This window comes from Lonchura striata, chromosome 19 (genome assembly GCF_046129695.1).
Source record: "Lonchura striata isolate bLonStr1 chromosome 19, bLonStr1.mat, whole genome shotgun sequence".
NCBI classification, from domain to species: Eukaryota; Metazoa; Chordata; class Aves; order Passeriformes; family Estrildidae; genus Lonchura; species Lonchura striata.
This window is the reverse complement of record NC_134621.1, coordinates 12117222-12133082: the sequence shown is the minus strand read 5'-3', so window position 1 is coordinate 12133082 and position 15861 is coordinate 12117222. Positions and strand designations below refer to the sequence as shown.

Here is a 15861-nt window from a genome sequence, read left to right as displayed (position 1 = left end):
TTCCTCCGCATTGGGTGCCGTCCCGGGATTGCGCGTCCGGCCCCGCGTCCTTTCCCTTTGTGCGCCGCGGGTGCTGCGCGATCCAACCGCGCTTTGGACCGGTGCCCACCGCGCCCTCGCCTCAGTCGCCGAGCCACGGTGCCGGCACGGCGCGGTCGTACGCCCCACAGTGTACCTACCCGCGGGGAGGTGGGAGAGGAACACAACAAGGTCCGTGCCCACGGGGGGTCGGCGCTGCCCAGTCCCCGGCCAAGCCAGGCCAAAGCCAGTCACGCCCGCAGCACCTAGCCTTCCACGGCCTCCAGTACGGGGCGGGCGGGGCGCGAGAGCTTGGCCCCGTGCCGCGGGCAAGCGGGCCCGCCTGTGTCCGCCCCGGCCTGGCCAGGGCCCCCTCCTCCCGTCGAGCGGCTCCGGCGGGCAGGGGTTGGCATCATCCCGGGTCTGACCGGAGCAGCCCTGCCCCGACTCTCATTGGACTGCGGCGAGGCGTAAACTGTCAGCCCATGTGGCGTGGCCGCTGGAGGTGGCGACTGCTTAAATAAGGGTGGGAGCTAGAGGGAGATAGTGAGGAGAGCGCGGAGTATCGGCCGTGCACAGCCCGGCACCAGCCGCCGCAGTGTCCACCCCGCAGCATCTCGAATCCGCACTGAGCTGACGACAGTCTTACCGACACGAAGCCATCCGGACTTGTGCAGGTATCGGCGTGACAGCGGGTGCGGCCTAGTCAGGAGAGCGGCAGCTTCTGCTCCAGGTTCCGCGGGCCGCTGCGCCCCGCGGGTGCGCTGGGGAGGCTCCATCTTGCCCTTTACGCCGGGTAGGCGATGAGGGTCCCTGGGCTTGGCGGGAGTCCGCAGGGTCGGTCCGCGCGACCGGAAAGTTCTCCTCCCGTGCCCTGGGGTCGCCGCGCCCTGTTGCTGCGGGCTGCTCTCCCGTGGCCCAGCGCGGTCGTTCCGGGGAAAGTCCCCCACCTCAGCAGCTGGTTACCGTGCCGCAACCTCCCGCTCCGCCTGCCCAGCAAGGTGGCTGCATTGTGGTGCTGGCGCTCAGCCATCTTGGCGGCGGGCGGGGACCAGCCTCCCGCCACGGCCGCGACCCGTCGCAGCCGGGCCGAGCGGGATCGGGGACGCGGCCGGGCCCCGCTGCCCGCAGTCCTTGCGCGCGCCCGGCGACAGCGGCTGCGCGAGGGGCCGCGCCCGCCGAGAGCGGGGCGGCCGCCGAGAGCGGGGCGGCCGCCGAGAGCGGGGCGGCCGCCGAGAGCGGGGCGGCCGCCGAGAGCGGGGCGGCCGCCGAGAGCGGGGCGGCCGCCGAGAGCGGGGCGGCCGCCGAGAGCGGGGCGGCCGCCGAGAGCGGGGCGGCCTCAGCTGCTGCGGCTCGGGCGCCGGGCCCCGCACGGCTCGGGTGGTCGCTGGGGCCGGATGGGCCGCTCTGCCCGGGCAGCGGGGCCACGGCGCTGCGTTCTGCACGCCGGCCCGGGTTAGGGCGAAGGCACGGTCGTGGCAGGCTGAAAAAGCTTGTACGAGAGCATATCGGCGCTCGATACTGGGAAGGGAGACTCGCCAATAGGTTCTGGGAATCCATCTGAAAAAACGTGCATGTATATTGCTAAGCTATTTTTTCCCACTTCTCTATAAACCAACGGCCCACACGAAATAGCCCGATGGTGATACACCATTATGGATTTGACGATGCGATTCTGTTAGGAATGTGATAATCTTCTCTGTTGGGGTGTTTTTGCACCCGTTTGGTGCTTATTCCACATTCCTTCCCTGGTATACGGCCCTATAAGATACTGAATGTGCATTGTCCTAGCTAATAGCTTTATTTGATTGCTTAAATTTAAACAGGCAATGTTAACGGTGTGTGAATAAACTTGCCCACTCCATCACGCCACCTTTGGAGGCTTTGGAGCGTGTCTTGTCCTAAAAAATGGAGAAGGAACCTCAAGCCATATGAGCAAAGGATTCAGCTTTTCCTGCAGCCTCTATCCTTGAAACAAAGTGAAAAGAATAGGACATTATGAAAGGCTGCATTTAGTGGGTGAATTAAGAGATGAGGGCAGTTATGAACAGATATTTTACAACATGATAAAGGACTTCGATTTTTATACAGGTAACTTCTGACCACTTGGGAATCAACCAATCTGTGTTGATTCCATGAGTAAAGCCTAACTTACTTACTATTTCTCCAGTAACAGATTTGAATCAGACTGTATTTCCCTCTAAGTAGTTCTTTTAAAATATAAATACATTCTACTGTTTTTCATTTTTGTTGTGGTTGACAGGATAAATACCTGAAGCAGAGGCATTTGAAAGATCTTTGTTAAATTGAATCTGTAACATACAGATGGATGGTAGCCAAATGCTTTCAAAAGAATGAAAGCCAGACTGTGTTTGCCTCTATTCTGTGAATGGAGTTTTTGGAGACAAGCATTATAGTTCTTCATAAGTGAAGTTTTTGTGTAAGGACACTTTTTTATTATGAATTTTAGAAATTATAGCCAGCAATTAGGAAGTCTGGGTTGTGATGTAATCGTACTGAAAAACAAAGAAAACAGTTCTTTTGTCAATATCTGTGCTGAAGAAAGCTATGGAGGAGTCATGAGTGTTTCATTTTACAATTATGAGAGATCCAGAAAAGATGAAGATTTGGACTGTCTAGAAACAATAGCAGAACTGACTTTAAGGATTCTGTCCCACCATGATGACAGCTATCAAAATAACAGTGAAATAAATATTTTGATCCTGTCTAGGAAAAGGAAATGTGCATCAGGCAAAAAAAGATTTGGGGTTTATTTGTCATTTCTTTGCGAACAGCTGTTTCTCCCTCCCTCTCCCCTTCCTTTCTTCACCAAACCCTAGGTGAACAGGTTACAGCAGAATAAGTTAATGTTCAGTGGTTGGCAAATCAGGTATGAGTGGGCAAAGGCATCAGATTTTACCTTCAGTTTGTTTGTTGGTTTTAGTTTTGGGTTTTTTGGCTTTTCTTTCCCTCTATGAGCTTATATCCTTAATGGTCAGAGGGTTATTTCTGTAGGGAAACAGGAGATAAAAGTATTATTAAAAAGTTGTACGGTTGCCAGGGATGGTGGAAAATGGTGGTTAATACTTATTTTTAGATTAATTTTTGGTGCCAAATTAGTGAGGGACTGAAAAAAAAAATGTTTTAAATGCTATAGAAAACATTATTTCAACTTAAGAGTAGCCTTGATACCAGAAGGGATTGTTAGTTATTACTAGTCACAAACTGAATGAGTCAGCAACACAATAGAATTGCTAAAAAATATTGTGCAAATCCAGCAAGATGGTAGTTTAGGCTTAACTGAGGTGTCTACTGCACTGATACTTTGGCAGAGGGAGGGAAGTTTGGCTGTGGTGTTTGCTTCTCTCTATTCAATTAAAAACACTAGGTGTCTGAGGAAAATTCACACAATTCAATTTAAGCAAAAGCATAGGATAAACTGAGGAAGAAGAATGTTAGATGTCTGGTTAGATTCAGAAAATAAAGCCTTAAGAAGTAGAAGACTCCTGTTTCTCCCTCTTTATCTTCTTTGTCTCCTGTTAGGACCTGTTGTTTTTGAACACTTCGCTCATCAGAGGTAGTAGGAGCAGTCTGTTTGTATGTTTTCTGTAGTCTAACCTCCTTTAAAACATCTGTAGAAATAAATGTTCTTTCTTGATCTGTGCTATGCCCTATGCTTGAAAATCTGTCAGTGTACTGAATTACTTTGTATAGTCAAAAAATGCTCTATGGAAAACAAGTCTCTAATAACTTAAAAGAAGGAAGCAATACACCATTTGGGGGCAAAGTCAATCAAATTTTAAAATGGTTTACCTGCTTACTATCTGTCAAGGAAGACTGAAAACATTGTTGGTAACTGTAACAACTACTGTAATCACTGTTTAATCAGGGATGGCTTAATATTAATGACTTTTCTTCTGACCACTCTTGTTTTTCAACAACAGATCCTCTCTGCTGTTCTGCTGCTTAATCCATATTTTGTATTTTATCTTAGGCATTTGGAGATCTTTGTGGCAAATCTAAATCTTTCTGGTTCTTTGTGTATTAAAATATTTTTATTTGTGGCTTTTCTTATTTGAGTTAAAATTATCTTCTTGGCTCTTACTCTTTGAATTTTGATTACTGCAGCATCTTTTTCTCCACCTTTGACATAGTCTTGCTCAACTACATTCACAACAAGTTGGCAAAAATTGTTTCATTGATGAATTTCATTACTTCACTGTCTGAAACAATATTTCATCAATTGGTTTTACTTGGATAGAGTTTTTCTGATACTCCAGGGAAAGAGGTGTGGGCTGAGAAGGAACAATCAAATAAGTCGTATTTCAGTCCCCTGAAATAGAAATTATATTTCTCTCCCTAGAGATCATCATCCAAAGAGCTGAGGTATAAAATTGAGTAATACTTAAATTATCACTTTTGTGTCTCGTATCTTAAGCTTAAATGGTAAACTTTGTGCTCAAGATCTCTTTCCCTGCCCCAGCACAGAAATGCTGCAAGTGTAGTAGCCTTGTGGCCCTTGGTTGGTTTTTACAGGTACGGTGGTGAAGCCAGTAGTAAAACTGACTTACTAGTTTTGTGTGAGTGGAAAAAAACTTCAGCTCTGAGTGGACTGGGCCTATTACTACCAATTTAAGTTTTGGGGACTAGTTTCTCAGTAAAGGCCTTGCTCAATTTGGCCCTTGATGTTTCTTTTTTTAAATGAACAAGAGTGGAATAAACCTTTTGTTGTTTGGGTATTTGACACAAGACCTAGAAATCCAAGATGTCTTTTTGGGAACACTTCTGTTTCTGCTCCCAGAAGGAATGGACTGGGTAAAGTAATCATCTCTTCTTTTTCAGTGTTAGGTGTTGAGTAATTTCACAGTTACTCCACAGATCTGAATCAAGATTACTGCTGAAGGAAAGAAGGGTGAAAGAAATCAGGCAACCTCTGTGGTTACATTATGGCAGTACTACGCCTCAGCTGTACAGAGGGGCTCTGCTTTCCTTCTGCACACTCCAGCAGCCTCATGCAGATGTGGGAAAGTGTCATTTTGCCTGAGCAGTGTAGTCAATGGATGGAAGAGGGGCTCGTTTCTTGCTCAAAAGCATCAGGAAGTCCTGAAAGAGGCTGCAAAACAATGCCCAAATGAAACATCTTGGGTTGGAAAAACAGCCACTAAGCACTCATCAGCGAATACCCATTAGTGCTGTATTTTGGAGAAGATGATCAAGCACCAGGAGCACTTAAGCAATGGGCCTGCATGCCACTATGTAGCGTAATACCTGATGGAAGTCAAACTTCAGGTCTTTCGTAACAAACCTTTTCCTTCAAAGTTATTAAGTCGGACTTGTAGTCGTTTGAATGCCTAGTTTCCTTTGTGTTTTTTCGCTGTTTAAAATCCCACACATTAAAACATATTTTGCCCCTGCTTACCAGAAGGATTATTTAAAGAAGTACTGCGAATGCTTACTTTCTTTTTGGTTCCTGCAGCTGTATTTTTATGTATTTTCATATTTTAAAAAATTCCCACCTTTTATATGGGTATTACCCCTACTCCTTTAACTTGTCTACTTAGGATCTAAAATTATAATTTTCATTTAACTGAAACATGAAGTTAACTTGCCTCCTGTCTACTTAGTTGTTAATACATTTTTTACTGTAGTAGAAGATAAAGGAGTGTAGTATACAAGCTATCATTTGGTGCTGTTGTCTGATGCAGGTGCCCTGCCATGGTATGTTTTGCAGCATGATGCTCTCCTGTGGTGTTTGAGACTGGGGTCTTACATGAAAATTTCTTGGGACAACAGCTGATGGTTTTCATCCTGTCTGTATTCCAGATCTGTTCTGCCACAGCATATCTTAAAGCACCGCCCTCTATCGTATAGTCAGTACCACATTCGGAGTTCTTTAAACATGTTGCAGTGCAGGGTCATTTAGGAAACACTTTAGATATAACACTTAATTCTTTGATTTTAAATGATGCTGAATTGTACTGTAAACTTTGTGCTTTGTGTGGGTTTTCTCCTCTGTGTGTGTATGGGGGGTTTGTTGTTGTTTTTTTTTTTTGTTGGTTGGTAGGTTTGTTTTGGGTTTTTAGTCAGGATTTTGTTTACTCAGAATTAATGGGAAGGGGTTAGGGTTGTGTTACTTATTTGGGGGGGGGGGGGTTGTGCACTCTTGTAGTTTTGTTTGGGGTTGCTTTTTTTTCACATCCAACAAATCTTTTGATTATTGATTCTTAAGTTAGCATTTAACTTTGGAATGATTGTAGAACTTGTTTTGCTACCTGTTAGGTTTGCCTTGTAATTATGTTTTTTACTATGTGTATTTCATCATTTCTCCACCCACCTCTGCTCTAGCATGTTAATCTTTCTTCTCTGCTGACTTCACAGAGGCTTCACAGAGGCTCTGCTTTAGTAGAGGTAGACTAGGTAGACTTACGCATTTTCTGGTTGTCATAAAGAAACTGGTGGTTCTCAGAGCCTGATGCTCCTTCAGGATCATTTTTTTCCATCCTTATCAACCCCATGGGTCTTATGGTCCATTTGATTGGTTGCGATCTCTTTTTCTTTTTTTTTTTTTTTAATAGTAGAGACTCCATGGGGCTGTTCCTGTGTGGGTGTTCCTGCAAATATGCTTGTTTGTCACAACATGTCAAGAAGACAAGACACATATACTTTCCTCTGTGTGAAATCTTACTAGCCTTACTGCTTTGTGTATCTCAGCAACAGGGAAAAGTTAAGAGATGGAGGACGTGGTGATTGCAGGCATTGCAGGAAGGCTGCCAGAATCTGAGAACTTGCAAGAGTTTTGGGAGAACCTGCTTAATGGAGTTGATATGGTCACAGAGGATGATCGGAGGTGGAAACCAGGTATGTGCTTATTGTCCCTCCTTTTGGAGCCGTGAGTTCTGAGTGTTTTAGAGGAATTATCCTATGAAAAGAGAATTTATGAGATTGAAATCCTTCCAGACCTGAATTAACTTCTGATAAATCATCAAGAAATTCAGTAACAGAATACTTTTATGAAGTGATTTGCAGAAGTCAAAAACAGCTTTTCTTTTTCTTCTACTTGGTGAGTGACTGGAACCACCATTTAGACTATATGTGCTTCATACAATTTGCCAAAGTAAAAATGGTTAAACTAGATAAATGTCTTTGCTGCTATATCCAGGAGAGTCCTAAAAATTACAGTTGTTTTTGCTAATGCAGCATTCTCATTCCCAATGAGGTAGGTTGGTAGATACTCATGCAGCCCTCTGGGTACTGCACAGGGGAGTGAGGTTTCATGTGTAATTGAAAATCAACTGTGGTCATTCTGTACTGTGTCTCAGCTTGTAGCGGCTTCACTGTTTATGTATTTTGGGACTCAGTGTCAAATTTTTCTTCAGGAATTTATGGACTGCCCAAGAGAAATGGAAAGCTCAAGGACATAAGCAAATTTGATGCATCTTTTTTTGGGGTTCACCCTAAACAAGCTAATACAATGGATCCTCAACTTCGCTTGCTGTTGGAAATTTCTTATGAAGCTATTTTGGATGGAGGTAAGTGGATGGATTACTGAAGAGGGAGAATGAAGTTGTGTTGTCTCTGTGTAACAGGTGTAGACATGAACCTCTGTGATGAGAACTCTAACAAGGGAAAGCCATCACATTAGAGAGGAGATCCAAGACATGCTATGGGGCTACCACATCTCAGTACAAGGGTTAGAACAAAGCTGTTGTCTCTGGAATGCAAACGAAAGAAATCAGTGCTGACTGCTAGCAAATATGTACCTGCATCATATGGTACAACCACAAACCAGTATGACCAAATCACTTTAACAGTCAGCTTCACTTCAACTAGATCTTTTCTATGTTTTGCTCTACCCTAACATTCCATAATAATTCCTTTGTAAAAGGAAAAGAAGGATGACTTGATTAGAATTCTCATGCATGGTCTAAAAGAATGATGTATTCCTGTCTGTTGGCCAGATTATTGGGGAACCTGTAGCATTTGATCTGTTTCTAAAGAAGGTTTTCCTAGGAAGTGTGCTTTCAGAAATAGGACCCTCTCTCTTCTATCATTTGCCAGTGTTTTGAGATTTTGAGTTACATATCCACCAAGCCAAGTTTATTCTTCATGTTAATCAGTTTCATGTCAGAACATAAGCAGATGGGGAAAAAGCTGGAACCACCTCACTAGTACTGACAAGTTACAAATTGAAAGAGGGGAAATTTAGGTTAGATATGAGGAAAAAAGTCTTTACTGTTAGGGTGGTGAGATATTGGAACAGGCTGTCCAGGGAGGCTGTGGATGCCCCAACCCTGGCAGTGTTCAAGGCCAGGTTGGGTAAAGTCTTGAGCAGACTGGTATAGTGTATATAAGAATTCCCTGCCTGTGGCAGTGGAGGTTGGCACTAGATCTTTTAAGGTTCCTTCCAACACTTAAGATTCTGTGGCTTTACTGAAATGAGCTTTCGCTTCTCTGCTTCTAAGCCTCCATCTGGAGATTGAATATTTGTCTCCAGGACACCTTAAGCACAGAGAAGAAACAGCAGAGATTTCTGACAGTTGACTTTGCTATGTGGTTTTTTAAAGCAAAATTGTTTGTTGTTCTGGTTGTTGGCTATTTTTATACTTCAGAATTCTCATTTTTGTCTTGTACTCCAGATCTCAGCTGGAGATAGATATTGATATGCTCACATGACATTTCATGTGCCGTGATTTTCTTCCCATTCAGTCTGCTCCTTTTCTCTCTACTGGAAGTCAACTGTTAGCTTGTCCTGTCAGCACTTGTACTTTTCATAGTCCATGCGCTTTTTTACACAAGACTCTAGTAATGCCCAGCTAGGCTGAAAAGCTTCGTCAGGGCACAGTATGTTCTGGCCGAAAGTCAATACCAAACTTTGATTGACTCTGAAGTAAGATATTTAAGGTCTGCAGTTGAAACAGTTAAAAGGTTAGTAAAGGTAAAGGAACAATGCTGCAGGCCTGCCAGAAAGGGGCAATAAATAGTTTTTGGTGAACTGATGCCAGTGTACCTGATATCTCCCCAGTTTGCCCTTCATTTTGTTTACTGTAATCTACCTTTCAATCCCTATAGGTATTAATCCAGGTACCCTCCGTGGCACAGACACAGGTGTATGGGTTGGTGCCAGTGGGTCAGAAGCTGCTGAAGCCCTTAGCCAAGATCCAGAAGAGCTTTTGGGATACAGTATGACTGGCTGTCAGCGTGCTATGCTTGCCAACAGGATTTCCTACTTCTATGACTTAAAAGGTAAGTGTCCCCCAAACCTGTTGATGCTGATCAGCAATTGCAATTTCAGCATGATTGTACCACAGTTGCTGTAGAGGACTGGGATGGATATTATGGCACAGACCCCTTTTGGAAATAGAAAATAGTATTTAATTGTTCTTAGGAGGTGTATGAGGAGTAAAAAATATATAGTGACTGTATGATAGGACTCCCTCTAAGGCTTTATAACTCAGCTGCTGCTGTTGTGTATAGCTGGTGTTCATTTGAAAGATGGTGATGTCAGGAAGCCTTCATGGCCTTTAGACTGCTATTTGGTACCAAGATACGTGGAGTTTGGGTAGACCAGAGATAAACTGCTACTGACTGTAGCAATTGGCGTTTTTTTGAGTAAAGTGGAAGAAGTAGGAGAGCCACAGAAATTATGCGATTGCTGGCATGCGTATGTTTCAATGTATGATTCCGTGTATGGTATTGAAGGAAATGGAGAGATGGAAGTTGATGTAGATTGCAGCAGAGAAGAGAGATAATGGCAAAGGCAGCATCAGGAAGGATGAGGGATTTTTATTGATGAGAATGGATAATTAGATGATACTTTCCTGTAAAGCTGTGTTCTCTTTTTGATGGAGAGACAAAATTTTTAAAAATGCCCTTAAAGCAAATCTGTTCACAATTTTTTCCCATTTTTCTGATGCCTTACCTTCTAACTAAGCAGAGATGGTGATTCTAGCCTCCAGGTGCATCAGGTTTATCTGCTATGTTCTGAAGGAACTCATATTTAACATTGTTTTTAATATGTTTCTTGTAATCCCATCCTGTAGTCTTTGGAGAAGAATCTAGGAAATTAAGGTTGTTTTTCCCTTATGTTTCTTAAGGGCCAAGCCTAACTGTTGACACAGCCTGCTCCTCTAGTCTCGTTGCTCTGGAAAATGCTTATAAGGCAATTCGTCATGGGCGGTGCAGTACAGCCCTAGTAGGTGGGGTCAACCTCTTGCTGAAACCCCACACATCTGTGCAGTTCATGAAACTGGGTCTGCTTAGTCATGGTGGTGCCTGCAAGACTTTTGATGCTTCAGGTAAGGCATTAGTACAAAAGCTTGTTGTATGAGAGTAACTTACTCTACAGTCTGTGACCAGCTACTCTCAGTACAGCAAAGAGCTAACCTTGTAGTTGTTCCAATGTGCACTGGTTGGGCCATACTCTGATCTATGTTGTGTCCTCCATTGAACCTGGAAGACTAACTGTGGGGAAGAAACCATGGTTCATCCCTCTGATTCTGGGGAGAAAAATAAGGTGTCTCTTGATGGAAAATTTCTGTTGTGAAATTTGTGATGGATACTGTGTCTTCCCAGGTCATGACATTTTTCTTTAAAACAAATAGATACGTCAAATTCTCAAAATAGTCTATTATAAGCAGCAATCTTCCTGCATGGTGTTTGGCAACATTTTACAAAGCAGAGCAGAAATCATGACTCCTCCTCTCTCTGCTCTCAGGAGATGGATATTGTCGCTCTGAAGCTGCTGTTGTTGTTCTTTTGACCAAGAGATCTATGGCTAAGAGGATCTATGCCACAATTGTAAATGCTGGAGTTAACACTGATGGCTTTAAGGAGCAAGGTCAGTCTTGAGCTGCTGAAACGTTACCTATAGAACTCTTCAGTCTAGTCTTTGCCATAAAAAATGGTGTGTTGTAGGGTTCTTGAATGTTTTTTTTTTTGTGTTTGAGGTTTTGGGATTTTTTTCATTTTCTGGTTTTGATAATGCAAAGTTCAGGACCTTGTTTTGTAAAGTACTTCAAGGAGAAACACAAAAGTGGTTTGTACTGAAGTAACAGCAGTGTTCTCTTGCTAGTTTAGCATTCCTCAAGACATCTCTGCAGTAACTTCTGCAGTGATGGTAGAAATGTAGATGGAGCATTATAACTATAAAGCTCTTACCCTACTGTTGTCCAGCTTGTCCCGCTCTTCAGTTGTGGTGACAAAAAGCTTCATATGTTTTGCTTAACCTAGACATCTAGTATTCTGTTATTCCACCCTAGCCTAACTCATTGCTTTACATTAATTTTGGGTTCCTCTGCTCTTCTTAAAGCACCTGAGAGTTTGGTGCTAAGAACATGGTGAAAAGGTCTTTAGTTTGTTTTTTTGGGGAGGGACCTGGCAATCCAAAGCAAATTAAAGGATGCTAAAATCAGAACAGGAAGCACCTGATAGGAGAGTGGAATTGATGGCAATTTTGATCCTAGGTGTGACATTCCCATCTGGAGAGATGCAGGAGCAGTTGGTCAGATCTTTGTACAGGGAAAGTGGTGTCAAACCTGAAGAAGTGGAGTATGTTGAAGCTCATGGGACAGGCACCAAGGTCAGCATGGTCCCTTGGGGACTGAGTGTTTTCTTCCCTTCCATTTCTTGCCACACTTTTCCATTAAATTATTCTTTGTTTGCCCAAAGTAAAATCCTTTTGCTTTCTACCAATTAGTAGAGTAGATTCTGCTTCCCTACTTTTGGACTTTGCTCAAACGCCATAATCTTTCAGATTTCTCTTTTGGGGGGGTGTGTTTTGGGAGTGCTGGCTAATAGCCATTCTGATTCTCTTCATACTAGGTTGGAGATCCACAGGAAGTAAATGGCATTACAGGTATCTTCTGTGACTGTGAGAGGGAGCCACTGTTGATCGGATCAACCAAGTCAAATATGGGTCATCCAGAGCCTGCCTCAGGGCTTGCTGCATTAGCCAAGGTAACAGAAGGTTTGAGAAGGAAAATTTGGAATTATGGGTAACACCAGTGTGTGGGGTCTTGTTTGGTTGGTTTAGGGAAAATCTGCATTGATTCAGGGTAAAATGTTCACTGATAATTTTAAGAACTCAGGTGTTTCTCATTAACTACTTGCCTCACAGGTGAATACTTTTAAAAACTCAGGTGGTTATCCAGCAAACCATCAAATGCTTAGGTGGCCCTCTGCTGTGTTCACACATGCTTCAGTTCCTGCTTCCTACTGAATTCTATAAGAGCATAGCTGTGCTCAGGATGAAGGCTTTGGGATCCTTAATCCTTGTTGATTACTTTTTCAGTCCTTACACTGGACCTTCCAACAGAACTCTGCTGCAAGCCGTTTGGGTTTGAGGCACATACATGTAGAGGGATTTAGATGTTTGGAGTAGTTGTCAGTGACCAAAGGTGAGAGGCAGTGTGGGCTTTCGGTGCCAAAAGAGCAGCTGATCTTCTGGCTTTCTGTCAGGGTTGTATCATCTCTTCCTCTTCTCTCTTAGGATGGCAGGAAGCCAGGTGAGTTCTCTGGGATGAGGCTACCAGCATGAATAACTGTCTGTCTTAGCAGCCAGCTTGCTAACTACTGCTGTAGGCAGACAGTCATCTATTGCTCTGGCTGCTACACTGCTTAGCAGAGAGCTAGCTAATGTTCACACTTGCTTGTAAGCCTATTACCATAGAACCCTGCAAACCAAAGTCATGTACACCGCCACTGCTAAAATTTTAGACTCTTCAAAGTGGTTGCTTGTGACCCGAATAGTGTAGTAGCCTCACCTGCATGGCAATAGCAGTATCCATCTCTCTGTAGAGAAAAGTTTAGTGGTTTTTAGTGCCTTTATCTCTGACTAACATATTCTTCATAGAAAGAATAATATCCTAGTCATAACAAAAAGCTTCTCAATCCATATTGTGTTGTATGTAACAGTTTGTTTAGTGTGGTTCTGTAATCCGTCAGGACAGGATCGTAACTTTGAGGTAGTGTTGTCCCCATCTCTACACCAAACCCAGTGTTTCTTAGACAGTAACTGTCTCAGTATGTCTGCAGTTTGTGTTTTCTTCCAGAATTCCATAACATGCTGCTATGTGAGGTATTAGGAAATTCAATCTTGAAAGTGTCAGATTTCAGACTTGAAGAGAATCCATTAATTATATGGGTAGGTAGGAATGAAACTAAGGTTTGCTGAGGCCTCTTCAGTCATTCTAATAAGGAAGGGAAAACTCACCTTCAATCTTTGAATTACTCAGCCTATCTAATCACTTGTTTTGCAGCAAAGGCAAAGCTTTTTGGTGGCACTGGTGATATGCTCACTGTACTGTGCTCTCAAACCTAGGTAGAAACCATGGCAAACCTTAAGTACAATGTGTATCAGTGTAAAGCAGCAGCACATTCAAACTGCATAGTATTGTAGGTGTAGGACAGTATGCATGAAAATCCTTACACTGCAGCTTTAAATATGTTGACTGTAAGTTGAAGTTGTTTATTGTTATTGGTTGTTCTCCCAGGTAAGCTGCCATGTCTGATAGTCAACTTGAAAAAGCAGTTCCCAAGAGTATGTCTCTCTGACCATTCTGGGGTGATAAAGGAACTGTCAAACATACAGAGCACACTGTGCTTGCAGCTGACCTTGTTGCCTGCAATTTGCTGGGCTTGTTCCACAGATGAATGTGGGGCTGGTGTCATGAGCTGTATGTAGAGAGAAGGGGGCTCTTGCTTTTTTTGGCACAGATATTTTGTTCCTCACATTGTTTCACTACTTTCCTTTGGCTCTGCCAGTTCTGCCCAATCTGCTGTTTCTGATTTTTTGAATCGAGACAAAAAATGGGTGTAAAGCAGCAAGCAGACTTCTTTGCCAGTGCTTCAGCTTGATTCTTTTGCAGCAAAACAAGAAATAGGAGCATTTTGTTGCAGTAAGGAAGATGATTTGTGTGACTGTGTGTGACTGGGGAGGGATGAAGTGGAACGTGATAAAGGGATGAGATCTGAAAGGGAAAAAAGTTGGTTGGTGAAAAAAGTTGGTAGGCTGCTCTTCCAGCAAGACTGCATGGCTTGCCAGTTAGAAAGAGAGCGGAAGCTAAACTTCATGCTACTACGTTCAACTTCCCTGCTGACTTCCTGCCTGATCTGAAAATTTGCCTGGGTGATGCAGCTGTTACCTCAGTAACATCAATACTATTCTCTGAAATGTTCCTTTATCCAAGCATAGAGAGCTGCTTCAGAATGTGCTATGTGGTCATTTGTAGTTAAATAATAACAAAAGAATGTTTGTCATGAGAGAATGTGGATCACAGAACTCTCTTTTTTTCTTTCAGGTCATTCTCTCTCTGGAACATGGGCTGTGGGCTCCAAATCTTCATTTCAATACCCCTAATCCAGATATTCCTGCCTTACAAGATGGCTCTCTGGAGGTAGTTTGTAAACCAACACCAGTGAAAGGCGGCCTTATCGGTATCAACTCTTTTGGTTTTGGGGGTGCTAATGCTCATGTCATTCTGAGGCCAAATAAGAACAAATGCCAACCTGTGGAGACTAGTACCGTGCCAAGGTTGGTTCAGATTTCTGGCAGAACCCAGGAAGCTGTGGAAACACTAATTCAAGAGAGCAGAAAACATGGAGAATGCAGCCCATTTGTAAGCCTGCTCAGCGATATCTCTGCAGTTCCTGTGTCCTCCATGCCCTACAGGGGCTACACACTGGTTGGCACTGAAAGTGACATAAAAGAGATTCAGCAAGTTCAAGGATCTGGTAGACCACTCTGGTACATATGCTCAGGTAGGTGTGCAATATTGAGTCCAGGCTTTTCTATTCCTCTTTAGATCTGGGGCTTGAACAATTGTATTCTGTGTTCTAATGTTATTTCACAGTGTAGCATGAGGAAATATTTTGCAACTCTGTGACATGTCTAGGAGTCTTGTGTTTTCTGTATTTTATCAAAACCTTCCAACTTAACTATCTTCTGATTATAGCAAAGCCCAGCAAATAATAAGCAGTGCCCAATTTAAAGAATGTAAGAAATATAAAAGTTAGAATTTTTTAACTGCCAGAAGAAGTGTGTTGTCTACTCCTGTTTCAGAGTATTACTAAAAGCTCACTTTCTCCTTGCATATCCTGCAGGCATGGGAACACAGTGGAAAGGCATGGGCCTGAGCCTTATGAAGTTGGATGTGTTTCGCCAGTCTATATTGCGTTCAGATGAGGCTTTGGAGAACACAGGCCTTAAGGTCTCAGACCTGCTGCTGCAAGCAAATGAGAACACTTTTGATGACACTGTTCATGCATTTGTTGGACTAGCTGCTATTCAGGCAAGTCTCAATGGGGTAGTGGACTCAATCTACATAAACACCTTCTGCTAATGTATCTGTTTGGCTGGTAACACTTTATACCAATTAATGGAAGCTTGTTTTGTGTAATCAGCAAGTGGCAACTGTTGGAAATATTTCTCTGAGAGAAGGAAGTACTTTGTGCCCCTGACAGTTTCAGGCTTTGCCACTTCCAAATACATAACAAACTTTTTGGTACAGACATTCTTGGCCTCACTGCTTTTTTCTTACAAGATGTTTGGACTAATATTGGTCTGAACTGATTTGCATGTGTATTTGCATATATGGCACAGTTTCTTCCATTAAGAACTTTAGGAATGCCTAAGTTTCTTGGAGCAAGGTTCCATTTAATGTCTTCTAAAATTTGTTCTGCAAATGAACCAAGTCGAGCTGAATGAAGCCTCTTCATGGTTCTGAGTGTCAATGTGGTATTCATGGTTTCTTAATAAACTAGAGGCCAAGCTTTTAAAGTGGTCTGGAAAGCTGGTCTTAGCCTCTTACAGGCACATTCGTGGCAGCCTCATGTTGTTGGAAATAT

The 15861-nt window shown here is 43.4% G+C and overlaps 1 protein-coding gene across 1 annotated transcript in view; it reads left to right on the top strand.

Moving 5' to 3' along the window:
- The first annotated feature begins 474 nt into the window (after positions 1 to 474).
- The window catches only part of FASN (fatty acid synthase), a 41674-nt gene continuing 26287 nt past the window's right edge, over positions 475 to 15861 (top strand). The window contains exons 1-10 of the mRNA XM_021534061.3: positions 475 to 695; positions 6730 to 6876; positions 7395 to 7547; positions 9088 to 9261; positions 10113 to 10313; positions 10733 to 10855; positions 11481 to 11596; positions 11839 to 11973; positions 14316 to 14775; positions 15118 to 15305. Of these exons, the coding sequence (XP_021389736.1) occupies positions 6750 to 6876; positions 7395 to 7547; positions 9088 to 9261; positions 10113 to 10313; positions 10733 to 10855; positions 11481 to 11596; positions 11839 to 11973; positions 14316 to 14775; positions 15118 to 15305 (1677 nt within the window). The 5' untranslated portion in view covers positions 475 to 695; positions 6730 to 6749. The remainder of the gene's footprint in view (positions 696 to 6729; positions 6877 to 7394; positions 7548 to 9087; positions 9262 to 10112; positions 10314 to 10732; positions 10856 to 11480; positions 11597 to 11838; positions 11974 to 14315; positions 14776 to 15117; positions 15306 to 15861) is intronic.